The 27,375-nt window shown below is 42.2% G+C and overlaps 2 protein-coding genes across 4 annotated transcripts; one reads left to right on the forward strand and one right to left on the reverse strand.

The window, feature by feature from the left end:
• LOC106094214 (DNA excision repair protein ERCC-5 homolog) lies at positions 1-8,217 on the forward strand. 2 transcript variants are annotated; one of them, XM_013261414.2, is made up of 5 exons: positions 1-183; positions 256-431; positions 502-1,673; positions 2,806-4,271; positions 7,238-8,217. In XM_013261414.2, the coding sequence occupies exons 1-5, from the start codon at positions 96-98 to the stop codon at positions 8,107-8,109; spliced, it is 3,774 nt and encodes a 1,257-aa protein (XP_013116868.2). In that variant the 5' UTR covers positions 1-95; the 3' UTR covers positions 8,110-8,217. The 2 variants fall into 2 exon arrangements, with proteins under 2 accessions (XP_013116868.2, XP_013116867.2); XM_013261413.2 differs by having other exon boundaries at positions 1-431.
• Positions 8,159-26,202, reverse strand: LOC106094215 (beta-alanine-activating enzyme). 2 transcript variants are annotated; one of them, XM_013261415.2, is made up of 7 exons: positions 25,920-26,202; positions 23,131-23,445; positions 22,810-23,067; positions 15,537-16,003; positions 14,431-15,434; positions 14,103-14,369; positions 8,159-8,601 (listed from the first exon to the last, which is right to left on the reverse strand). In XM_013261415.2, the coding sequence occupies exons 1-7, from the start codon at positions 26,153-26,155 to the stop codon at positions 8,209-8,211; spliced, it is 2,940 nt and encodes a 979-aa protein (XP_013116869.2). In that variant the 5' UTR covers positions 26,156-26,202; the 3' UTR covers positions 8,159-8,208. The 2 variants fall into 2 exon arrangements, with proteins under 2 accessions (XP_013116869.2, XP_013116870.2); XM_013261416.2 differs by lacking the exon at positions 25,920-26,202 and adding an exon at positions 23,548-23,681.
• Positions 26,203-27,375: the final 1,173 nt, after the last annotated feature.

The raw sequence follows: 27,375 nt of genomic DNA on the forward strand, positions 1-27,375 counted from the left end.
TGCCGGTATATTTATTTTATTTTGCATGCAGTTATCGTATTTCGTGATTTCAATTAACGTTTAGATAATATTAAGTTGATAAAGCCCTATCTAGAATGGGAGTAACTGGTCTTTGGAAGCTAATCGAACCATGTGGTAAGCCAGTGCCTGTGGAAACCCTGGAGGGTAAAGTGTTGGCCATTGGTAAGTTGATGTCTCAGATTTGCCGGTATGGTTTTACAAACTTACAAATACCAATCCAATTCATTCTTTCAGATGTATCGATTTGGTTGCATCAAGTGGTTAAAGGGTTCCAAGACAACAAAGGAGCTGCTTTGAACAATGCCCATTTGTTGGGCTTATTTCACAGACTGTGCAAACTGATGTACTATCGTGTTAAGCCAGTATTTGTATTCGATGGTTGTGTGCCCCAATTGAAAAGAGATACAATTGTAAGTATGACAAACAGCATGTTCTTGGGCTTGTCCGCCACTAATGAACTCTTCTTATAAATTTCTATAGGCTCGCCGTCAACAGCAGCGCAGCAAACTTAGCAATGAAGCTGACCGTATACAGAATCTACTGCTACAATCACTGGCTAAGGAGAAAGTTGTCATGCAGGCTTTGGGACCCAACGCCGAGCAGCTATTAACATCACCCATCAAAAAGAAGGCCTCTAAGGAAGATTCAGTTGACGACATGTTCAAATTACCTGAATTGCCAGAAAGCTCCAAGAAGCAGGGCAAAGTTGCCGGAGATAGTAGTATGGATGACTCTTGGGAGGATTCCTTTAATTCTACAGATGATTACACCAACACTACAGGGTCTACTGACGATAGTTCATACGATGAATCCAATCCTCGTCATGCCTATAACACCAACATTCTGGCCATAGATGTGCGTAGCAACGAGTTTAAACATTTGCCCGCCGATGTTAGGCATGACATTTTGGTGGATATTAAAGAAACCCGCAAGCAATCCTCTTGGGGTCGCTTGCATGAGCTGCCGTCACGCAGCGATGACTTTAGTGTATTTCAAATGAAGCGTCTATTGAAACGCAGAGATGTTCAAGTGTGTCTGGAAGAAGCCGAGCAGGAAATGGGCAACGACAATGCTTTGACATTTACAGAATTGACCAACATATTCACCGAGGAGGGTATCTTGGAATCGGAAAAGCTGCAGAAGGCTACCAAGCAAATATCCTCAAGTGAAAATACAAGATTTCTCTTAGTCAGGGACTTGAAAAAGAAATTGAAAAAAGTCGATGAAGAGCAAGACCCAGAGACAAAAGTTGAGATCAAATCTGAAAACACTGAAAGTGAAGACATTAAACCCTCCACCTCCAAGGGTGAAGAGGTTACAAATCCTGCCTCAGACACCAAAGAGCTTGGTAAAGAATATGATGCTGATTTGGAATTAGCCCTAGCATTGTCGCTGGAAGAGAACACTGATCATGTTTACGATGACAAAGATTATGAGTACGATTCTGATGAGGTATTAAAATTGAACAGAGATCAACGTGAACGATTGCAAGATGCCGCAAAGGGACCAGCACGTGCTTATATGATTGAATATGCTGGCATGAATAAGGATGAGGTACAGGGGATATTGGAAAGAACTCAAGTCAATGATAACTTTGATGAGACATTGGATTTAGAACGCCTAATTGGGGATGGTGATGTTGCGCCAGAGAGGTAAGTTAGCAACAAAACAAAGAAATGACTGAGACTCACTAAAGACCCATCTTAGAAGATAGTATTACTCACAATCCACGTCCACGCGGGTATTCCTTGGTCGTCTGGGTTTTCGCGGTTGGGGCTGTGTCATGGTCAGACAGCCAGAAGCAGAACTCGTTCTCTGGGCCCTGGATTTAGATGCCCAGACCTTTTCTTCCCTTTAGTCTTAAGACTTCAGAACTAGCCTGAACTAAGAAATGGCCCGTTAGGAGATAACTATGAGCACAACACGGGCGGGGACTTTTAGCACCGATCTGTGTGGTATTCATCGTTATCACGAGAAGCTTAGCTGGGAGCTAGCGGGCGGGTCCACAGGTTGGGGATAGTGGAATGCTTCATATAAAGTAACTGTAATTGCAGTCAAGGCAATCAGCGGTATCGAGTAGAGAGCCCGGACGGCAACGGCTCTGACTTAAATACTGAGTGTCTATGATGCTAGATATGATAAGGCGAGTTATTGATGCCTTTAAATAATCAATGCTCATCACGGTTCCTCTGCGATCGGTTCTCTGGACCGGAACGAGCTGGCTCTTCTATAGGAGATTGGCGAGGATCGCTATATCCACGGTGCCACTGCCAACAGTGTATGACCTCTGCTATACCTTCTCACATAGCCTTAGGTTAGGTTGTAGGGCACTCCACATTAACCTCGAGACCTTAGGTCTATTGTGTTCGCCCTAGAAGAAGGTAGAAAAGAGAAAGAAGACGGGTAAGTGATACAAAGAGACTCAACTGTCTCCAACTCCTTCTCGTCATCGAACTCCTTGCCCCTCCCTGCGTGCCTGGAGGTAATTAGGCGGATTTGGTGCCTGGAGGGAATCCAGTCACGAAACTAGGGTTTTCTCCCAATTTCGGGTAAGTGCCAGAAAGGGACTCAACCGTCTCCATCTCCAACTCCTCCTCGTCATCGAACACCTTGCCTCTCTCTGCGTCCAGCGCGACGTCAGAGACCTTATGTTGTAACGATCAGTCAGGACTCCTATCAGCAGTCGGTAGTCATGCTTTCTGGGGAAACCTAATGCCTATACGAGATTTTTTTTCCTAATATGTTACAGAGTGTTAATAGCTTAAATTTTTTCCTTGCTTTCAGAAACCCTGAAACTGCTGAACTTAAACCGGAGAGTATTCACAACGAGAGCCAGGAAATACGTTTGCAAGTAACCGATGATTCTGACTCCACAGATTCTGATCTAGAGGAGGTTGAAGAGGAAGCAATTAAACCGGCTATTTCCATTACAGTGGATGTGACTAAGGCAACGCCTGCAGATGATGATTTATTCGCGGATGTTTTTAAAGAAGACGAATGTGTTATTGAGGAGACCCCGGATCTTCTAGAACCAATTACATCACAAACTAAGGCCATCGAAGAAACCAATCCCCAAGAATCTTTGGTAGATATGAAACCAAAAATGCCTGTAAAATTTTTAAAAGACTTGGAGGAAGGTGATGAATGTTTTATACCCGAAACACCACCAGTTGTGATGAAATCAGAAATCGAAAATCCTAGCGAACACAAAAGTGACATAAAAATAAAACCCATCGATCAGGGTAAAAAAGTCGAAATACTTTCCATTCTAGATGAACTAAAACAACAAGTGGCAGATATAAAAAAAATAAATTTAGATGAAATAAAGCTAAGCAATTCAGTTATAGAACTTTCCGATGATGAAGTGCCCCCAGGGGAAATTGTAGAAAAAAAGGAAATTATTGAAATATGCGACAGTGATGATAATCAAAGGCCTTACACACCACCTCTACAAATAACAGCTGCCACAGAACAAACCCCAAAGTCCGGAGGTAGCGCCAACAAATCTCCAAAATTTCATACTCCCTCCAAAAATCATGCCATTACAGAATTTTTCAATGTAAATTATGTTGTCAAGCGCACACCAGACAAGCCCTCCGAAGAGAATGAAGAAGCACCCAAAGTTAAGTCGCCATTTTTTGTTAAGAAAACTCCAAAGTCTGCCAGCAAAAGCGGTAGTAATTCACCAACGTCGGGTAAAAAGGTATCAAAGGCCAGTAAATCCCTATTCGATAAAAATGGCGAAGAAAATGCCACAGAAATAGCTGACGAAGATGGCATAGAAGTTATAAAAGAAACCACTGAAGAGGATGTAATCAAAGAAGCAGCTGAGCTATTAAAATCGAATAAAACCACCGAAGAATTAGACCACCTAGCAGCTGATTTGGCCAAAGATAGGCGAGATTTGGAAAATGAACGCAATCGCCAAGATCGCATGAGCATGTCCATAACACAACGAATGAATTCCGATTGCCAGGAACTATTAAGGCTATTCGGAGTGCCCTATATTATTGCTCCTATGGAAGCAGAAGCCCAATGTGCTTTTCTCGACATTGTGGAACTAACGAATGGTACAATTACAGATGACAGTGACATATGGTTGTTTGGCGGACGCACAGTCTATAAGAATTTCTTTGCCCAGAATAAACATGTTTTGGAATTTCGTGCTGAACAAATAGAAAAGGATTTCAATTGTGATCGCCAGAAATTAATACAACTGGCATGCCTGGTAGGAAGTGATTATACAACAGGTGAGTGATAAAAAAATTAAACTAAAGGACTATGATTTTCTAAGTGAGTCGGTTTACCAAGATAATATCGGCATTAGCTTAAGCATAGTCAGTATTTGTGGCAATATTGATTCTCTGGTAGAGATGAGGATTCCTCTTCTCTTGGCAAATTGGGTTGGTACGATGCTGAAGGGTAGGATTAAAAAAAAACGTACCACCAGTAGAGGACTCGATAAGGTTGATTATGAGTTGAGGAACTCCACAAAGAATGGTTTTATTTTCCCTTTTCTGACATTTGGCCATCAAACGGATTCTTAGGTAGGAGAGTGTAGTTCAATAGTTGCAAGTTCAACGTTATCATCAATAAGGGTATCTGAATTGGTCCATTGAGCTGAGCTGTGAAGAAAGGGCGGCCAATAGTCTAGGCATAAACCACGGGAAGTGACGATACGTTGATACGATGCTGAAGTGATGGATAAAATAAACATACCACCAGCAGAGAACTCGATTATGAGTTGAGGAACTCCACAAGGAATGGTTTTATCTTCTCTTTTGTAGCTTTTGGTCATCAAACGGATTCTTAGGTCGAAGAGTTTAAAGATAGTTGCGAGTTCAATGTTATAATCAATGAGGGTATCTGAAACTTCCCACTAAACTATGCACCTTGTTCAGGGTGCATTTGACAATTGAAAATCGAAAGAAACGTTTAGCGAGTTTGCAATGTGGTTGGCGCAGTACCATATCCCTGACAGTCTCAAAAACCCTCAACAGATCCATGCCGTACACAAGAAGGAGACAAAATGGGCGATATCAAAAAAGTTGGGAGACCAAAGTAGCGAAACCTTGAAGGTCCTGTCTTGACAACGAGAGCTCGGAGGTGCTCTTGGTAGAGAAATACAAGCAACAACTGCAGAGCAAGTTCGAAAGAGGATTTGAGTTCCACAGTTGGAAGTAATCCGCTGGAATTCTTAATGATTTACAACCTGAGACTTGGTTTCGATCATGCTGGAGTTCTCCACGGTTGTTGACCACATTTGTATGTGGAGATGGCGTGCAAGCTCTTTCCGATCCAAAGGACCGGGTCCACAGGAATATTATGGCCATTGGTTATTGAACGGAGTCAATAACTTGTCTTGTCATATAGACTATCATAGGCACTCAGTATTTAAGCAAAAGTGGGTGCCGGCCGGCCTCTCCCTGAGACTCTCCACTCGATACCGCTGATTGTTCGCGACTCCAGTTCCAACTACTCCGTATATGGAGCCTTCCGCAACCTGTGGACGCTTCGGCATCCAACTGAGCTTTTCGTAATGACGATGAACACCGCACAAATCAGTAGGATTCTCTGAAATACTTCTGCCACGATTTCTGGAAAACCTGGATAACGAACTACGCCAGCGAAGTCAGAGGCCCAGAAGGTGTTCAAAGACTTCATGCTAGTGATGTAGGATTCATGCGTTTATTTAGTTCTCTTGGTACAGAATCCTTCCGCATTCTTGCCCAGAAGGTGTTTAAAGACTTCATGCTAGTGATGTATTGGGTTGCCCAAAAAGTAATTGCGGATTTTTTAAAAGAAAGTAAATGCATTTTTAATAAAACTTAGAATGAACTTTAATCAAATATACTTTTTTACACTTTTTTTTGTAAAGCAAGTCACAGCTGATAACTGACAGAAGAAAGAATGCAATTACAGAGTCCCAAGCTGTGAAAAAATTAGTCAACGCCGACTATATGAAAAATCCGCAATTACTTTTTGGGCAACCCAATAGGATTCTTCCATTACTTAAGTGGAGTAATTATTAAGTTCTCTTGCTACAGAATCCTTTCGTATTCTTGCTCGTGTACTTATTAAGGTATTTGGCTTTAGAATCCTTCCAAATCCTTCCTTGAGTACTTATAAAGGTATTTTGCTGTAGAATCCTTCCACAACCTTGTTGAAGTACTTATTAAGATCTCTTGCTGTAGAATCCTTTCACGCCCTTACTTGTAGGATCCCTTCCATGTCCTTGCTTGAGTACTTATTGAGGTCTTTTGCTGCAGAATCCTTCCACATCCTTTTTGCAATAGTTATTAAGACCTATTGTTGTAAAATCATTCCAAGTTCTTGCTTGAGTACGTATTAAGATCTCTCGCTGTAAAGACCCTTCCGTGTCCTTGCTCGAGTACATATTGAGTAGGGCGCCCCGATAGACGAGTTGATAGCGTGCTTGGATTCCCAGTGCAGGGGTCATGGGTTCGATTCCCGCCAGAAGCCTTAGTCTGTCACAATAGACTTAAAATTTTCTAAGTGAGTCTGTAAAGGACTGCCACTCTTACCTAACCTTACCTAACCTAACCTTGCTTGAGTACTTTTTTAGGTATATTGCCGTCGTGTCCGTCAATGGCCCAGCGAAGTCATTATCGAGGAATCTTACCGTTGTTATTGTCCGCAATCCAACCCTCATCCGGTAGGAGAGTCCATTCCTCTGGCTTCTTTGAAAAGATTAGAATTCTTACCATAGTCTCTATTCCCAATTCCTCTTTGATATTCCGGAGAATCCTACCTTGAACTTGCCAAAGAAAGCTGGAGCAAAGACTATCTGTTTTATCGAAAAATTCACTTTACTATGTAGGAGTCTAATTCCAGAGACAATTTCCACACATCTTTCTCTTAGTGTCTCTCAAGGCTCTAGGAATCAGTTAACCTTCCTTTTGCGAGCTGCTTGCTAGCATAGATGTGGTTTCGAATGTTCTGGAAAGCTGTTCATTGCTTCTGTGGCTTTAATATAGTTAACCAGTGAACCTGGCTCTTAAATCTTCAAGAATGTGCCCATTCTCTGTATGGTGGTAATCCATTCGTATTGAACATAAGGAAGGCCAGATTTCTGGTGTATCTCTAAAAAGAGTATCGGTACAATCAGTCTAACATCTTCTGTTCTAGTGTTCTGTCCTTAGGGAGCAAAAAAATATATTAAATTTCTTAATCTTATACATTTTTTCTTTTCCAGGTATTCATGGTATTGGAGCCGTCACAGCTATGGAAATTCTAGCTTCCTTTGCACCAAAAGATATTCCCAATGCTGTCGATGGATCCACAATTCTAAAAACGCAATATATTCTTTCGACTCTACAAAAGTTTCGCACTTGGTGGCAATCATTCAAAAATTCGGCAGCACCTCCAGGCACTTCTGCTCGCCTTGCCTTGCAGAAGAAGTTGAAAAATATCGAAGTACATGAGGGATTTCCCAATGTAGCGGTGGTCGAAGCTTATCTCACTCCCAAGGTGGATGAAAATAAGGAGCCTTTGTCGTGGGGCTATCCGGATGTTGAATCTTTGCGTGAATTTGCAAAGAAAACATTTGGTTGGACTACAAACAAAACCGATGACATATTAATGCCGGTAATGAAGAAACTGAATGAGAAACGCACTCAACAATCGATACGAAACTATTTCAATGTAAAAAGTGCTTTGAATTTAAGACAGCTTAAGGTTAGTAAACGAGTACAAAATGCCATTGATAAAATGACGGGAAAAGTAGATTCATCAGATGATGCCAGCGAAAAGCCAACCAGACCGAAAAGGTCAAGGCAAACGAGCAAAGTGGCTGCCAAAAGGAAGAAAGAGGCCGAAGATGGACAGCAGCAAACAGTCAATGAATGTAATGGTGATGCTGTCAGCTTAACTATCGACGCTGATTTTAGTTCGGGAATGGCACGTGGACCTCTGAAAAAGCCCACTAAACGTCCAAATATACCCAACACCAAACAAGTCATACCTCAAAGAGAAAAAACTTTAGAACAAATGGAAGCAAATAGAAAAATGGCAGCTGAAATTTTAAAGAATTCGGCTAAGGAAACTAAAAAGAAACGCAAAGCATGATGTTATGTTATGATTAAAAAGTAGAAGAATTATTGAAACAATTTGTATGTATGAGCATGTAGTTTTACATTTTGTCTTTTATTACAAATACACAAATATTTATTGCAACACTTGTAAGGCATACAAAAAGTTATCACGCGCTCCCACATATATGCAGTTACTATCACTGACACAAGGTGAAGAAAATATTTCCGCTTTAAAGTCATAAGATCCTTTAATTTGTCCCTGCGATGTGTCCACAAGCACCAACTGGCCTTTAATGGAACAGGCCACAACAATGCTTTTATCAAAGGCCAATGCTGGTGTAGAATATACAGCGGAATTTAGCGCAAATTTCCAATGTAACAGAATCTGGCTTTGTGGCGCATCATATTTCAAGCAATACAGATTTCCATCATGACAGCCGAATAGTATGAACGTACTTTGCAAAGAATCCTTCTGAAGCAAGGTTATACTGGAGAAAATATTGCCATCCGCTTGGAAATGTGTTATCTAAGAGAGTGTGTGAGAGAGAGAGAGAGATAAATGAAAGTCTCGTAGAGAGTGGATAGAGGTTTCCCCAGTAATCGCTGAATAAGTTTTATCAATAATTCGAGCAAGAAAAGGCGAAACCAAAACGCACAATAATCTTTAATGTTGATGAAGCACCCGGAAGCTTGCAACCAAGCGAAATTCATTAACAGGTATTGTACCCAAAAACAGTTTTGTAAAATTCTTTTTCTCTTGGAATACCACTACCTGGCAACGAGTTTTCCTCACATTCGGTTATGTGTGTGCATTATAGTTAAGACTCATAATACACACCACAAACAACGAAAAATGGCGCGAACTAGTAACCAAGTCCAAATCAGGGTTGCACAAAACTTTAATAACATTAATGGACTGTCGGACGGATTTCTAGGTGGTGAAGGTTATAGTTGATAGAAGATTGGTAGTTCAGGTGCCTAGAGGAGTGGTAGGCAGAAAGTAAGGATTAGGAGAACGACACCGGATGTGGTGTCCACTGCCTCGAGCTTGGTATTGAAGTGTCTCTCCGCATGCGCAATGAATGCAGCATTTTTCAAGTGGAGATCTATGCAATGGCAAGGGCAGCCAAGATCGTTTGACGATGGATATCAACCGAAAGGACATAGCAGGAAACGAGAAGACAGGTGAAAAAAAATAAAGTACTGCGCAGTTATAACTCTGGACTTCAAAAACGCCTTCAATTCCGCGAGCTGGAAACACATTGTTTTTTCATTAAGAAATATAGACGTTCCCGAGTAGCTTATAGCAATTATAAAAAGCTGTTTCTCGAACCGAGTACTATATGTCGTCACTGATAACGGCATCGTTTCATATGATTTAACCTCTGGAACGCCACAAGGATCAGTACTTGGCCCGCTTCTGTGGAACATCATGTATGACTGTATATTTAGACTTAAATTACCAGAAGAAGCTACAAGCGTTGGATTTGCAGATGACATTGGCATATTGGTCTAAGCAAGTCACTTGGATGAAACAGAGCTGTACTCGAAAGAGGCAAGCAAAATCGTTAAAGACTGCTTAACAACAATGAACCTACATCTGGCGGAACATAAAACGTAGTGTGTATTCTTAAGTGGAAAGAGAAAAAAGAAGAACCTGACTATCAAAGTGGGCAGAATGGAGATAAAATCGGCCTAAAGTTTGAAATACATTGGAGTCCTGATAGACGACCGCTTGAAATTCAATCAGCACATGGAATACGCAGTTAAAAAGGCATCGAATGTGAACAGCGCACTTTCCAAAGGGATGCCAAACTTAGATAACCCCAGACAAAGCCAAAGAGTATGTCCTCACAAGTGTTGTAAATTCTTGTCTACTGTAAGGAGACCCTCTTTAGGAACCGAAGCTTAAGCCGTCTCCACGATCCCACGTGACAATCACAGCTCGACAAGCGACACAACACGTGGAGGCAAGGATGATCCCCTTTGATATGCTTGCTAAGGAATATTCCAATATATATAGGAGAGTACTCGAAGATGGCCTACGAATGCCAAGATAGGCCAGAGAGAGTAACAGCGATCGAAAACTGGCAGAGGCGATGGGATAATTCTCCAAATGGCCGTTGGTCGTATAAGTTATTGCTTAACTTAAATAAGTGGTTAATGAGAAAGCATGGGAAGCTTAACTTCAACCTAACCCAATTTTTGACAGTTCGTGGCTGCTACGGAAGCTACCTGTGTCGCTTCGGTCATGAAACCTCTCCACGCTGTCGAAATTGTCCCACAATGAAGGAGGACGCAGAACATGTAGTATTTTCGAAATACGTCATAGGTCGCAACATGTTGGGAGTCTTTCATAAGGAAACAGCTAATGGCACACAATATAGTAACCGTCATGCTAGAAACGAAGGAGAATTAGAACGCAATGAACGCGTATATAGCGATAGCTAGCAAAGTGCAAATAGAGAGAGAAAGTGGAGCATGGCTGTAATTGAGACGCCCCCAAGAAGTAATACCATCTTGCAGTCGAAATTGTCCCACAATGAAGAAGGACGCAAAACATGTAGTATTTTCGAAATACGTCATAGGTCGCAACATGTTGGGAGTCTTTCATAAGGAAACAACTAATGGCACACAATATAGTAACCGTCATGCTAGAAATGAAGGAGAATTAGAACACAATGAACGCGTATATAGCGATAGCTAGCAAAGTGCAAATAGTGTCTGAGAAAGTGGAGCATGGCTGTAATTGAGACGCCCCCCGAGAAGTAATACCATCTTGCAGTTTCGCGGGGATCGAGGATATCGTATGAGGTGTGGTTTAGTACGTGGAAATCGTACATGTTTTTCAGTATGGGCTGTATACATCTTTCGAAGATTCCACACCTCCAGCGATGCAGAGAAAAACTCCTTCCCACACCCCCAATGCCCAGGTGAATAAAACTGAAACCGAGTATGTGATTCAGTGCCGCTCTCAGGACACTCCCTTTGCTTCAGAAATACTGCGGTGCCCTGTACCTCCTCAATCATTCTGCGAACGGTAGAGTTTTCTAGAGCCCAATGGCATACCGAACATAGAAAACCGCCGTAAACATCTGGTGTACCTTCATCAGCTCAGGCCTCCACTTCTTTCTATCGAGTTGCATCAGAAATAGAGCGTGTTGTCACCTTTTGACCCTTTCGTCGACGTTTCTTCTTCAGCTTATTACCAAAACTCCGATTTTGCAGAATTGCCAAACGAGTCGGTTTTGGTTTTGGCGGTTAGTCTCTGGTCCAGAATAACGATCAGGTAATTGGCCTCTGTAGAAGAGAGAAGAACAGCTCTAACTCATCCAGTTGTTGGTGTCGTGGCCACATTTGCATGTGGTCTATAGGATAGATAGCGTAGACGCCCCCAGCAGAGCTTCTCGTAATGACGATAAAATCACACGGATCGGAGCTCAAAGTTCCAGGCTGTGTGGTGCTCATAGTCATCCCGTGTCGGGACCCGATTATTAATCAACAAATTTTATCAGAAACATTGATTGTGTACGCATTTCTGTTTGTCCGCGGCTAAATATGTATGCTCGTTGAAAAATCTCTGTTTCGTTAAAAATTGTACGACTCCATTGGGTCCTTGGGTCCTCATCATTATCTCCGCGAACCCTATGGGTTCCATTTAAGTTTTGCACGACATCTCACTGTATGGCTTTCGTAGTGTGTGCCCAAAGCCAGCTATATATCCTTCTTTTTATTTGAGAATAGATGTTGTTTTCATCGGCCGACTCAAGAAGTTTCTCGTTAGAGACAACATCATGATATTTTAAGTTGATCTAGCAATGACCATTACTAACCGCACGGTCACTTTTCAAACAGTTAATCTAGACGCTTGAAATTTTGCAAATATACTTCCTACTATTATAGGTCGATTGGGATTGTAAATGGGCCATTTCGGTCTATGTTTTGATGTAGCTCCCATATAAATCGATCTCCCGATTATACTTCTTTAGCCTCTTAGAGAGGGCAAATCTTTTCGATTTGGCTGAAAATTTGTACTATAACGTTCAGCAGATGTACCAAAAAAGGTCCGCAACGGTCCAAATCTAATACAGCTCCCATATAAACCGATCTGCCAATTATACATCTTGAGGCTCTCAAGGGCGCAGTTTTTATCTGATTTTGGCCGAATTTTTGCACAATGACTTCCCCTATGACATTCAACATACTTCCAAGTATAGACAGAATCGGTCTAAAATCTGTATAGCTCCCATACAAACCGATCTCGACGATGTTCAAGAAAAGCAATAGAGTTGGATACTCTATTGTCCCCATTCAACACCATCACTCTCCGTTGAAGTAGCTCCAAGGATGATTTTGGATCTCCTGCCCATATATGAGAGTTATATTCCATCCTCGGCCTGATGTAGGTAGGTGGGTAGATATTGGTAGGTAGGTGGTAGATACAGATCAGAAGAGGTGAAATATTTCTTGCGCCATTTAAGAAAGGCCAGACACTTGAACGCTTCTTTCGACACGTGATTTGGCCAACGGACATCACATTGTATCTTCATGCCCAGAACATCAAGAGCATCTGTCTGCTCAATGTCGTTGGAAAGGGACGATTGTAGTGGGTCAGTTAATCGCTTGTGAGACAAGAAACAGCTTTGCGTCTTCTGTGCGTTAATGTCTACTCCGTTCATTCTACTCGGAAATGGCCAACAAATCCTGGGAGAGCGTCTCATCCATAATGCGCCTGCTGCCCACAATTGCTTGAGGACTGGGCCTATGGTCGAATGAATATGAATGACACAGGCTACTGTCATTGGCAAATGAGTAGACTGTATTTGAAGTCTGACCCAATAGATCGTCAATGAAAATAAGAAAATTGGAAGGGGAAAGGACAGACCTTGTGCACACCTGCGGTCAACGTATAGTCATCGGATGAGAACCCATCTACAACAACTCGTATAGTGCGATCTCTGAGAAAGCTCGATATAAATCGAACGAAGTTATTACCGACTTCAAAAGCGACAAGCTTTGATAAAAGTGCACCGTGCCAGACCCTATCAAATGCCTTGGAGATTTACAGAGCCACGACCTAACTCTCGCCAATCTGGTGGATAGAGCGACTCCATCGTTCCGACAAAAATGCCATTAGGTCTCCCGTAGTCTATCGCTAAGAAGGCTATTGGACTCTAAGTATCTTGACAAGATGATGGTTAACCATTCTCTCTATAACCTTGGAGAGCGCGGAGCATATCGCAATTGGCCAGTAATTCGCAGGGTTGTTCGCCCCTCCTGTTTTGGGGATGGGCTGAATGTTCGCAACCTTCCAACGCACCGGAAAAACTCCCGCACGGTAAGCAAGGTTGAAAAGATTGCGTAGTGGACGAGCAAGCGTCGAAAAACACTTACAAAGGACAAGTGTTGATATACCGTCCGGGCGGGAACAGATTGGCCATTGGTTATTTAAAGGCACCATAAAACTCGCCTTCTCATATCGAGCATCATAGGCACTCAGTATTTGTGCAAGAGCGGGTGCCCCCAGCCTCTCACTGAGACTCTCCGCCTGATACCGCTGTTTTTCCGCAACTGCCGCTGCAGCTACTCCGTATGGAGCATCCCACTATCCGCAACCTGTGGACGCGCCCGGTAGCTTGCAGCTTAGCTTCTAGTGACAGCTATGAAAACCACACAGATCGGACCTCAATGTTCCAGCCTGTGTGGTGCTCACAGCTATGCCGTGCCGGGAGAACGCAATGGTGAAAAGCAACTTTTCAGTTAATCCCGTGACAACCGGTTGTACGTACCGGATTGATCCGTTGTATTACTTCATTGGCAAGGGCTACAGCCTCTGTGTTACGACATCGAAGACGACCTGTCCAGTCTCTCTGGTGTTTATGTCTTGCCCACTCAAACAACTTCCTCAACGGTTCTGAATTAGGGTCATAACATGAATCGGTCAGTGCTCACAGATATGAGAAAAATCTCCACGCTGTTCTCTAATGGAATAATGGTTGGAAATTTGAATTTTTTGAAAAAAGTTACCTCTTTTCCATTTTCCGCGCTGCAAATAATTACCCTGCCCCTAACTTCTGCCAAAACCACTTCAATCCTGGGGTTTTTAACTAGAGCTGGTGTAGAAAAAATTGGCGAATCCAGTTTCTTTTTCCATTTTATAGAACCATTGGCGATATCGATAGAGGCATAGGACCCATCTAAACTGCAAAATAAGACCAGGGTATCGCTAAGCCATAGGGGAGAACTAAATATTCCTTTTGAGCCCAATTTCAATTTCCATAGACAATTTAAAGACTGCAAGAAGAACGAATTCCATTAACAAAAGAAGGTTTATAAGCTAGCCAATTACACTTACCCTCAGATCAAAGGCATAGACATTGTAATCCTCTCCATACGAGCCCAGTATAATTCGACCATCCATTATAACTGGCTTAGCCTTTATCATACCGTTTACACTTATCTGCCACAGAATTTCAGAGGTGTTGAAGTTAAAACCATACAGTAAGCCATCGTAGCAACCAACTAAGGCCATATTTGAAGAAACAAAAACCACAGGACACTCAATACGATCTGATAATTCCAAGTGAGTTATTTCGGAACCCGTTGTGGTATTTAAAGTCTTTAGTATGTGAGAGTGGGAACCTACAGCTACGTATTCATTCTCAAAGATTGTAGGTGAAGCATCAACACATTTTTTTAAATCAGAACGCCATAAGAATTTTATTTTGTAGTCAGCGTTTAAGCTGGTCAGACTCTGAAGATCAATTTTATACTCCCTAGTTGTCTGCTCATTGGGCTTTGCGTTTTCCAAGAATTCCATAACATCTATCAAAGAAACTTCAGAGGATAGAAGCATTTCCAAAAACTGGCGTTGCTCTTCTGGCCTATACATTAGCTCTCCAATCTCGGTGGCTAAACTTAAAGCCTGAAAGGATGTACCGCCAGCCTGAAGAAAACCAACATCTAAATTTCGTTTTATACGCTTGGCATTGGTTGCTTCCTCGTTTATTTGTGTTGTGGTTACTGGCGCCTGTTGAAAACCCATGACTTGTTCCAGAAAGTTTTGGAAAACGCTCAAAGGCGTTTTCTTGTAGTTTGCTGGGTTTTCCAAAATCTTTGATAATAATTTTTTGTTATCCACCTTTCCATGTTGATTCAAGGGCATATGCTCAACATATTCGATTTGATCTGGTTGCTCAAAATCCTCTAAATGAGTTTTAAATAGATTTTGGGTATCTGATTGGTTGCCCTTGTCTTCTTTGTCGCAGTGCAAGCAGAATATTAGTTTTGTATGATGTTCATCCCATAAACAAATGGCTTGGGTTTTTGATAAATTTTCAATTTTTGAAGCCAAGGAGTCTAAAAAAGTCAAAGAGGAAAAAATAATAAATTCAAACAATTGTGTCACCTGTTTGATTTGTTAAAAATTTTAGATATTATAAAAAAATTTCCTATACTTACCCAGGCAAATGCGTTTTCCCAAGCGTTTAATACAGTTATTAATACGTCCTATATAAAACAGTTGACCACCTTCATCACGTTCCACTAAATCTCCAGTCTTACGAAAAATTATCTCATTTGCGTCATTGTCATTGTCTTTATCACATTGGGGAATAAAACAACGACGTATGGAACTTCCAATTAGCAACTCGCCTTTGCAAACACCATTTAATGACTCCTTATCTCCCCCTTCGTCGTTGTTTATATGCAAAATTGTAGCCTCGTCTAATGGGGTTCCCAAGGGAATACGATTTTCTATGTATTTCGAAGATACTGTGGGTTGGTATTCATGTATGGTAGCCCAACAGGAGTATTCGGTTATGCCATAGATATTAAAAATTCGTTTGGAATCATGTTGGAAATTTTCAGGCAACCACGATTGAATCTCTTGTGGTGAAGGAAATTTTTCGCCACCTAATAGTAAACATCTGAGAAGTAAAAAAAAACAAACAAATAAAAGTGTGCTAAATTCGGCCGGGTCGTATTCTTCTTATATGAAACAAGTAAAAGCGTGCTTAGTTCGGCCGGACAGAATCTTATATACCCTCCACCATGAAAAGAATTGCTATGGTATTGGAGCTATAACATCAAGTTATCTTCCGATTCGAACCATAATTGAAATGAATGTTGGAGATCATAGTAAAGGGTGATTTTTTTGAGGTTAGGATTTTCATGCATTAGTATTTGACAGATCACGTGGGATTTCAGACATGGTGTCAAAGAGAAAGATGCTCAGTATGCTTTGACATTTCATCATGAAGAGACTTACTAACGAGCAACGCTTGCAAATCATTGAATTTTATTACCAAAATCAGTGTTCGGTTCGAAATGTGTTCAAATTTTGACAAATTTTGTTCAGCGATGAGGCTCATTTCTGGTTGAATGGCTACGTAAATAAGCAAAATTGCCGCATTTGGAGTGAAGAGCAACCAGAAGCCGTTCAAGAACTGCCCATGCATCCCGAAAAATGCACTGTTTGGTGTGGTTTGTACGCTGGTGGAATCATTGGACCGTATTTTTTCAAAGATGCTGTTGGACGTAACGTTACGGTGAATGAACACATTTCGAACCGAACACTGATTTTGGTAATAAAATTCAATGATTTGCAAGCGTTGCTCGTTAGTAAGTTCATTATTCATGATGAAATGTCAAAGCATACTGAGCATCTTTCTCTTTGACACCATGTCTGAAATCCCACGTGATCTGTCAAATACTAATGCATGAAAATCCTAACCTCAAAAAAATCACCCTTTAGAATTCGTTGTGTAAAATTTCAGCCAATTTGAATAAAAATTGCGCCCTTAAGGGGCTCAAGAAGTAAAATAGGGAGATCGGTTTATGTGGGAGTTGTATCAGGCTATAGATCGATTCAGACCATAACTGACACGTATGTTGAAGTTCATGAGAAAAGTCGTTGTACAAAATTTCAGCCAAAGTTATCGTGCTTTCGACAGACGGACGGACATGGCAAGATTGAATTAAAACGTTTTCGCGGCGATCGGTCGTATAGACCGGAACGAGCTTGCTGGCCTATAAAAGCTTGACGAGGATCGCCAACTCCACATGCAAATGGGGCTACAACAACAACAAAATGTCATGACGATCAAATATATATAAAATTACTTTATGGAGTCTAAGACCAATATTTCGAGGTGTTATAAACGGAATGACAAAAACAGTACACGACCATCCTATGCTAGAGGGTATTAAAAAAAATTAAGGCTTTAAAAATGTATGTATGTATATAAAAACGGGTCCATCATCCTATTATAATACCAAGGCAGCCAGTTGTACGTACGTACGATGAAGTCCTCCATGGGCAAGGTTTCTAACTAAATGTGGTCTAAATATGGTCCGACCTGCACCGTAATCTGGCCGAACGACGAGAGGATTATCACAAATCTATGTGTCTAATTTTAGCGGAATCGTGTAATGAATGTGGTTTTTATGGGCTTAAGACCCTAAAACTGCAGATCGGTCTATATGGCAGCTATATCTAAATACTGGTCCGATCTAGGCCATATTTGAATCGTATGTCGGAAGTCTTAGGTTAGGGTAAATGAGTCGCTCACCAAAGGTGAATTCACTCGGAGGCCAGTTTGGCCCATTGTGGTTTGGCCCCTAGAGAGAGAAAGGGAGAAAATGGAAAATGTGAAACCCCGTACTAGAGGTTATACACGAATAAAAAAGAAAAAGACAAGAGGAGTGGAGAAACCCGAGCGGGAGGTGAAGAACCGCCCTTCCCTACGCAAGCACAGACCTACCTACGCCGGAGCCTATGTCACACCCCCGTCGGAACCATCCTGTTCCCTCAACAAACCTCAGGAGAGATACCAGAGGTACTTTCGCAAGTTCACACAGATCACAGAAGAAACGATTCCCCATAAAGGAGATCCCATGTTTCTGCAAACCCGGACAAGAACAAAGCAAGTGCTCAATGGTCTCCTCCTCATCCTCATCGGGACAACTCCTACTGAGAAGCCTTTGTGCGGTGCCGCCAAGCGGTCTATGGCACAGTGTCCGGTTATGATCCCTGTTAAAGTACTCATCGACCACTTATCGAACGCCAGCAATTCCCTCATCCTCCTCCGATCCATGACCGGCAATAGCGCCTTCGCCATCTGGCAACCATCTACTGTGTTCCACCTCGTCACCGACGCCGCCCTGACCATCCCCTCTACTGTGTTCAGTAGCTCGACAAATGACACGAAGGCAAGACCCATGACTGGTTAGCCGGGCGCAGACGAACCCCTCCTGGCGCACTCGTTCGCCCTCTCATTTCCTGGAATCCCTTCATAGCCAGGAACCCATGTCGGCGTCACATCGTGGGCCCGGAGCCATCCTCGACCCCAAGGCCTTGAGCGCCGCCATACTGTCCACATAAATTCTGAGTTTCGAGGGCGGTAAGCCCCTTGCCTGAATTTCTCTTGCGGCTACTGCAATGGCACAGACCTCTTCCTGAAAGATCGTACACTCGTCCGGCAGTCTCAGAGACATACTAATATTGAGTGCATCAGAGTAGACCCCAATCCAGTCCCTGATTCCATCTTGGAGCCATCTGTGTAGATCGAGGTCTTATCCTCCTCAAATACACCATTCGCCCTCCCTTTTCTCTCTCTCAGAAAACGAATCGCGAATGCACTCACTACAGTCGGCAATGGTGCCAGGTTGTCGGAGATCCTCCTCAGTATGCCCTCCGTATACATAACACCCAGAATCGAACTGTGGCCGAAACCATCCTCCTTCAGCATGTCGAGCTCTCTCAGCCTAAGCGCGACCCTGGCGGCGCAGTTCCAAATATAGGCTGCATATCCAGCATCGCCTTCAGGCCTGCCTGTGGTGCGGATCTCAACGCCCCTGTGATCCCGACGCAGGCCAGTCTCTGGACCTTCCCGAACTCCTTCGCACGCGCCCTCTTCCCTACGGCGTTCCACCATACCAGTGCTCCACAGGCCAGTACTGGTCGGAAGTTTTAATACAACTCACCTTTTAATTTCTAGTGAAATCAGATGATTAATGCCCCTTTTACGGGCTTTAGACCAAATGTCGGCAGATCGGTCTATATGGCAGATATATCTAAATGATGTCCGATTTGGATCATTTTCGTTTCAAACAACAAGAGGCTTGTGCTAACACACTGAGCTTAATTTATAGAAATCATAATAGCGAACGAATATAGCGCCCTCTATAGGCTCCAGAAGTAAAATGGGGATATCTAATAAGAAAGCTATATCAGGTTGTTGTTCAGCTCCGAAGCGTTCAATGTTCATATACGAAACAGCAAATTGGGCCAAGCTCAATGATTTTTTCCGGCATTTCAATTGGAAAATTTGTTTCTTGGACGACGACATGAATGCTGCCTCTGAAATGGTTAAAGGGATAATGCTAATTGGAATGAAAATGACTTCATTCCCAGTAGGACTTTATCGGTTAAATCAAAGGATAAGAGTTGGTTTAACCAGACATGCAGGAATGCCGTCAGACCGAAAAAGGAGGCTTCAAGAACAGGTGTCTGAACAAAAACGCCAATACTGAACTGCTGCGCAAACTGGCAAGATCTTCGTGTGATGCGAAAAGTTTCTCTAGAACAACGTCTACGTGTCAAAGTTATTGCTTCTCTAAGGGGAAGTAAGAGCTTTTTGCCATTTGTAAGGGGTAACTCGTCAACTATCCCGACGCTAAAGATTACCAGATATTCACTGGCCCTGTTAATAAGGCTAACCTACTGGCTGAAATATTTGCAGGGAATTCTTCCTCGCTTGAGAGCAATCAACCACCCCCTGTGATCGAAGGCGTATCTTGTTTGATGCTCCAGATATTCTTTCGAACACAAGGGGTAAAAAAAGAGTTCTTGCGGATCTCGACGAAATTAAATCGTCGGGCCCGAAGGGTATATCAGCACTTGTCCTGTCTAAGTGTTCTTCGACGCTTGCTCGTTCATTACGCAACCTCTTTAACTTTTAACATGCTGGGTAACATGTTGGTGGGTAGCGAAGTTCAGTCCATCCCCAAGAAGAACATGGCGAACAATACTGCAAATTACCGACCAATTGCGATATTCTCCGCGCTTTACAATGTTGTGGAGAGCATGTTTAATCAACATCTTGTGAGAATCCAATGTTCTTCTTAGCGACAAAGAGCATGGGTTCCGCAGAAATCGCTGCATGGGTGATCTGATGGCATTCCTGTCGGAACGTTGGAGTCGCTCTATTCACCAGTTTGATGAGAGTAAGGTCGTAGCTCTGGATATCTCTAAGGCATTTGACAGGGTCTAGCACGGTGCACTCTTACCAAAGCTAGTCGCTTATAGATTGGGAATTGACTTCGTTCGATTTTTTTAAAGCTTTCTTCGAGATAGCACTGTACGAGTTGGTATAAATGGGTTCATTGAGTATAAATTGACCACAGGTGTACGGTGCCTCAAGCCTCTGTTGTTGTTGTAGCAATGTATTGTACACCGAGGCGGCAGCCCTTGCCGATGAAGGATTCCATCGGGTCAATCCGGTACGTACAACCGGCTGCCATGGGATTGAAGGCTCTGTCCTTTCTCCCTTCCTTTTTCTTATTTTCATTGACGATCTTTTGAGTCAGACTTCGAATCGGATCTACTAATTTGCGTATGACAGCAAACTCTGTCGTTCATTTGTTTTCGACCATAGCCGATTCTTTAAGAAATAGTGAACAAGAGGTGGATTACAAATGATACACTCTACCAGGACATGCTGGCCATTTTGGAATGAGGTCAATTGAACAGAGTAGATTGTTATGCACGTAGAACTCAGTGCTGTTTATTGTAACATAAACGATACCTGACACTTTACGATCGTCATTATCTATCGACGATATACATGTCGAGCAATCCGATGCTCCTGATGTTCTAGGAATGAGATGCTTGGGCTTTCTTAAGCGGTGCAAGAAAACGTCACCTCCTCTGATCTTCTCAATATCTATAAAACCTACATCAAGCCAAAGATGGAATATAACTCTCATATATGAACGGGGGGCTCCCAAAGGCCTCCTTGGAACTACTTGACGGGGTTTATCGACGATGGTAGGGCATCCAACTCTATTGTTTCCCTTAAGCACCATCGGAATGTTGGCAGCATGGTGCTGGTGTTTTATCCTTACTTTCATGGTATTTGCTCCGCAGAGATACGTCTTCTTATTCCTGAGGAAAGGATTGTTCGACAGGGACACAAGATCATCTAGGAACGCACAACAGTTTGTGATCAATTTCCCTGCATTACCGGGAAATTTTTTTTCGGTTGTGCGTACCGTATTTACCCGATGGAATCCTTCATCGACAAGGGCTGCTACAACAACAACAGCTGTGAGCACCACACAGGCTGGAACATACGCCGTGTCTTCAAGAAATAGTGAACAAGAGGCGGATTATGAATGATACACTCTACGATGACTTGTTAGCCATTTCGGAATGGGTTCAAGTAGATTGTAATGCATGTAGGACCCAGAGCTGTTTGTTGTCACATAAACGATTCCTGACCCTTACGTACGTCATTATCTATCGGCGATATAGATGTTGAGCAATCAGCTGCTCTTGATGTTCCTCTGATTCTCTCAATATCTATGCAACTTACATCAAGCTAACTATGGAATATAACTCCCATGCGTGGGCGGGGGCTCTAAAGTTCTCCTTGGAGCTAATAACCCTTTACGATCGTCATTATCTATCGGCGGAATAGATATTGAGCAATCAGATGTTCTAGCAATGGGGTGCTTGGGCTTTCCTAAAGCGGCGCCAGAAATACTTCAGCTCCTCCGATCTTCTCAATATCTATACAGCCTTCATCAGGCCAAAGATGGAATATAACTCCCATGCAAGGACGGGAGGCTCTGAAGTCCTCCTTGGAGCTTCTTGACCGGGTCCAGAGCAATGTTGTTGATCGACCATGGTAGAGTATACTACTCTATTGTTTCCCTTGTGCACCGTCGGAATGTTCTCCCTTTTCTCTCTCCGACTCCTGACTTTCCAATCGCCAAGCCAATACACTGCATATATCACTCCCATGGCAGCCGGTTGTACATACCGGATTAACCCGATGGAGTAATTCATTGGCAAAACCTGCCGCCTCTGTATACAACACTCTGCTACAACAACAACAACAACAACAACTGCATATATAGCACGGCAAGGGATAGCTGTGAGCACCACACAGGCTGGAACATTGAGATCCGATCTGTGTGTTGTTCATTGCTGTCACGTGAAACTAAGCTGGGAACTAACCGGTGCGTCCACAGGTTGCGGAAAGTGGATAGCTCCATACGGAATAGCTGCAACGGCAGTCGCGGGCAATCAGTGGCATCGAGCGGAGAGCTATTGGCGCCTTTAAATAACCAATGGCCACCCTATTCCCGCGGCGATCGGTCCTTTGGACCGTAACAAGCTTGCCCACCTACAGGAGCTTGACGGGGATCACCACCTCCACATGAAAACCTGGCTACAACAACAACTGCATATATAGGGACCACCCCCTGCGTGTTAGTTAGAAAAAAAGATAAGCTCTCTTTTATATCATTTTGGAGCATAAGCTATAAAATCTTTCACTGCGCGAATTCATCTGGCTCGTTTGGTACGCACACTCTTGCCCTTAAAACGGTTGTAGAGGTCTTCCCTGTTGGGGTCCTCTTAAATTTGTCTACTTGTTTCGTGTGAAAATTGTTTGTTTAAATGTTTTTCAAAATAAAATATATTTTAATGGTCAACTTTACTAACCTTAAAGAGCTTGTTGTCTGAAATACAAAATCCCTTATAGTTTGAATTCCAAGTAGGCGAAAAAGAGAAGGTGTAGTCTGCAAGATTGTTATGTTCTCCAACAGCTGAACACTGTTGGTAAAACGAATCGCAGTGTTTGTTGCCACCACAAGGCTTGAGCCCATTTCAAGAGCCATAAAGAATTCAACCACAAAAGGATCAAAAGTGGGTGGTGATCCCAAAAATATCACATCTTGTTCATTAATTTTCAGCAAAGAACTGCAAGAAAAATTTAATCGATTTAAAAAATAATTTCTTAAGTAATTATGATAAAAAACATACCATAATGATTTTATATTTGGATATATACATTCATATGGTACATGAATCATTTTGGGTTCCCCTGTACTACCCGAAGTGCATATGGTATAGCAAATATTTCTCTTACTTGTTATACTCGTTTGGGATGTAGGCAAGGTTCCAATAAAGTATGTGTGGTTTAAAACCTTGAAGGTAGCATATGTTGTGCAAATTTCATCCATATTTTGGATGTGCTTAGAAATAACGTATTCCGCTCCACTGTCTTTAAGTTTTTGGGATATATTATTGGTGGTTTTGAAATCTATGCAATAGAAATGACATCCATGATTGAGAATACTGAAAAAGAGGAAATAAAAAATATAATAAATTGGGTCATAAAGGGAGTAAGGGGTAGGGGGGACTGGTAAATAAAACATTTACTAATATGGGAGACCATACCCCTCGGCACTAGGCTTATTGATTCGCTATTGGTCTAGACTTATTAGTGCCCCGGCACGGGATAGCTGTGAGCAAGCATCACACAAGCTGGAACATTAAGGTCCGATCTGATAGTAAAATGCTCCTTCCGGTGTAGCTGTAACTGCAGTCGCGGACAATCATCGGTATCGAGCGGAGAGTCTCAATGAGAGGTCGGGTGGCATCGGCTCTTGTACAACTACTGAGTGCCTACGATGCTCGAGTTATGGGTGCCTTTAAATAACCAATGGCCACCCTGTTCCCACGGCGAGCGGTACTTTGGACCGGAACGAGCTTGCTCACCTACAGGAGCTTGGAGAGAAGCGCCACCTCTATATGAAAATGTGGTTACAACAACAACGACAACTTATTAGGGCCATCAGCGATGTGAGTCGTAAACTGGTTCATAGATGTAGTGGCGGTTTGGTTTTCCTTAAACGATTGGTGGTGGCTAGTTTCTGTCTTTACTTTAAATTCGGGGAAGCAGTGCTTTCAAAACTTTAGCCAGTAATGATAAAAGGGACTAAGGACTGCATAAATATTCCTAGTTGGAGGAATTGATCTCTATTTGGAGATTCTATCCATATGTGAATATATAATGCTTTGTTGTCTTCTTCCAACCTTCCAATTTTGTCATTCACTTGGGCCCGCGTAACAGTAAGTAATCCGAAGATATACGGCAGGTATTTCAGTCATTAATTTATCTTGGATACTTACGTGTGAAGGTTTCGATCCCTGGCATGCGTGACGGCCTGATCTTTCCGATACATAGAACCGATCGCTGTGTCTACAAAAACAACCATTCATTTTTAGAGCAACCCTCAAATGATAGGGCGATAAAGCGAGCCAATCAATAACATTATATTAACTAACCTAGAGTCTAATCCTTTGTCTGAACACTTTAATTGTTACAGATATCTTAAAAATAAAGTAATCTCTCGATTATGATAGCACGTTAAGTCTTGCACCGGAACAAACTTGCTCACTAAAAGCACCTTATCAAGTAGTTGTGGCCACATGCAAGTTTGTGGCTGCATCACGCTATATCCCTTATCAAACGAAAATATTCGATTATGGCAGAACGTCAAGTCAAGTCTTTGCACCGAAACAAACTTGCTCACTAAAAAATTGCTTTGCTACAACAACAATATCTCCCTAACCACGCCTATGGATAAGATACTTAAGACCCTGATCCTGCCACGCCATGTTGGAGAATTTCCAAGTGCTTGGCATAAGCATGGATTTAGCAAATTGCATACCACGGTGACTGCTTTGCAGCCCGGCACGGGATGACTATGAGCTCCACACGGATTGGAATTCTGAAATCCAATTCGTATAGTGTTCATAGTCATCACGAGAATCTCAGCTGGGATCTAACGGGCGCGTCTACAGGTTGTGGTTAGTGGAATGCTTCTTATACGGAGTAGCTGCAATTGCAATCGCGACAATCTGCGATATCGGGTGGAGAGTGTCAGTGAGAAGAGGTCAGCTTGGCGCAGAGGTTAGCAAATCCGCCTATAACACCGAACGTCTGGGTTAAAATCCCGGCGTGATCATCAAAAAAAATTTTTCTACCGTGGTTATCCTCTTACAAATGCTGGCTACATTTGTGAGGTATCCTGCCATGTGTCGCTGTGCGACATGGCGCACGAACTCGGAATAAAAAGGATGACCCTTATCATTAAGCTTAAATTTAAATCGGACTGCACTCATTGATATGAGAGAATTATTCCCTGTTCCTTATTGGAATATACATGGAAAATTTAGTTTGTGTCAGTGAGAGGCCGAGCGGCACCGGCTCTTGCTTAAATACAGAGTGCCTGTGATACTCAATATGACAAGGAGAGTCTTTGGTGCCTTTAAATAACCAATGGCCATAACGTTCCCACGGTGATCGGTTAATGGACCGGAACGAGCTTGTTCACCTATGAAGCTTGACGAAAATCTCTACATTCAAATGAAAATGTGGCGACAACAACAACAACCGCTTTGCACACACTTGCCAAACATATCAGATGAGGTTTCATATATGCGGAAACCGCATCTGATATCTGACGACACGCTGCACGTCCCTCAAGCTAGGACTGAGACATTTTGTGTGGTCTACAGTTATATGTGGTATGGAGGAAGTCGAAACTCCTATAGTGAAACAAAGCTTCCCAAGGTAGAATGAAATCTCCGAATCTGTTAAACGTTTAAATATCTTCTGTTTGGCGCAATGGCGAAGCTTGACGAGAATATCTACATTCACTTGAATATCTTCTGTTTGGCGCAATGGGGAGGATTGCTAACCTAAGTTACAAAGTTCGGCAATTTGTAGTAATGTAACACATTTTTCCATTGTCCATATTTACCTTAATAATAATATGCAGCTCCTTGCGCTATGCCCCCGTACATCCAATGATATACCGGTAAACGATTTAATTTTTTCCCTCCGAAAGATATCCAAACATACCATTACTTCGCGTATTATTTGGTCATATTTGTAGATCTGCCGAGTAAGATCTGGATTTGTTTCAAATTCCCATATAAAAGGATTATTCGGATATAGTTTGGATAAACGTTTTACACTGTAGCAATATTTATCCATAATTTTTAGTTAATTTTATTTTTTGGCCCGCAATTTGAGTTGATGGATTTGTTTTGTAAACAAACAAGACAGTTTTAAAAGCATAGGTGTTCAGTTTTGAATGCTTTGTCAATGCTGATAACTTTATGTTACGTTTACACGTGCTATATTGAAAAGAAAATAGATGGCTATAACCAATAACTCGCCTTGTCACATCGAGCATCATAGGCACTCAGTATTTGTTCAAGAGCCGGTGCCACCCAACCTTTCAGTAAGACCCTTCGCTCGATACCACTGATTGTCGGCGACTGCCTTTTGCAGCTACTCCGTATGGAGAACTCCATCATCCGCAACCTGTGGACACAACCAAGCTTCTCATGACAGCTTTGAACACCACACAGAACGGACCTCAATGTTCCAGCCTGTTTGGTACTCACGTCTATTCCATGCTGACAGTGTGCGTTTGTCCAAGATTTTACACATACACACGCACTGGCCTTATTTTTTGAGTGTTGACTACATTTTTATTTTATTAAATCATTTGAATGACAAGATGGTAGAATCTACGAATTTTTTACACATGATTTTTATTTTTGTTGAACAAATGGTCACCTTTGGAAATTGTCTTAAAAACAACTGCATTCGACGAATGTAGGTATGCTAAGTGGCGCATATGTTAGCCTATGACGCCGAACGCCTGGGTTCAATTCCGGGCGTAAACATCAGAAAACGAACTTTTCAGCGGTATGTATGTTTGTAGGGACAAAAATGTGCGTTGAGCTCAGGATCACAAAATAAAAGTCAATTTTGGTGTACATCCTACTTCAATTTGTTACAAATCTAAGACTGGCTACAAGCTCCTTATTTCGCTCCTCCTTCTGTGTTGTCTAAAGTGTATCTACTGAGTCCTAAAGTGTATCAAAACCCTGCACAAAACCATTCATTGGTAACTGTCACAGAAGATAGAGTAAAACGAACAAGTTGCTGTTGAATAGGTAATCTTGAAAAACAACCACCATTCACTACTTGGGAGTATTTTTATCTCGAATTCATAGCCGCTACAGTGAGTTATGAGAAATTCCTCGCTGAATAAGAAAGCGTCTCGCTGCCATCTTCAAAATATGAATCGTTTGCAAACTGTTTGTTTTCTCATATAAATAAAACTAGGCGTATGTGTGTGCGTTTACCCATGCTTTTGTCAATTCAACTACGTTGCCTTTGTACGAATTTCCTACTACGAA

Source organism: Stomoxys calcitrans, chromosome 3 (assembly GCF_963082655.1).
Source record: "Stomoxys calcitrans chromosome 3, idStoCalc2.1, whole genome shotgun sequence".
NCBI lineage: Eukaryota > Metazoa > Arthropoda > Insecta > Diptera > Muscidae > Stomoxys > Stomoxys calcitrans.

Coding starts and splice junctions, on each gene's coding strand:
- LOC106094214 (XM_013261413.2), top strand. CDS start 96: ATGGGAGTAACTGGTCTTTGGAAGCTAATCGAACCATGTGGTAAGCCA. Junction 432..501: donor AATTGAAAAGAGATACAATT/GTAAGTATGACA, acceptor AAATTTCTATAG/GCTCGCCGTCAACAGCAGCG. Junction 1,674..2,805: donor GGTGATGTTGCGCCAGAGAG/GTAAGTTAGCAA, acceptor CCTTGCTTTCAG/AAACCCTGAAACTGCTGAAC.
- LOC106094215 (XM_013261415.2), bottom strand. CDS start 26,155: ATGGATAAATATTGCTACAGTGTAAAACGTTTATCCAAACTATATCCG. Junction 15,435..15,536: donor GGGAAAACGCATTTGCCTGG/GTAAGTATAGGA, acceptor TGACTTTTTTAG/ACTCCTTGGCTTCAAAAATT. Junction 8,602..14,102: donor GCGCGGAAAATGGAAAAGAG/GTAACTTTTTTC, acceptor ACACTCTCTTAG/ATAACACATTTCCAAGCGGA.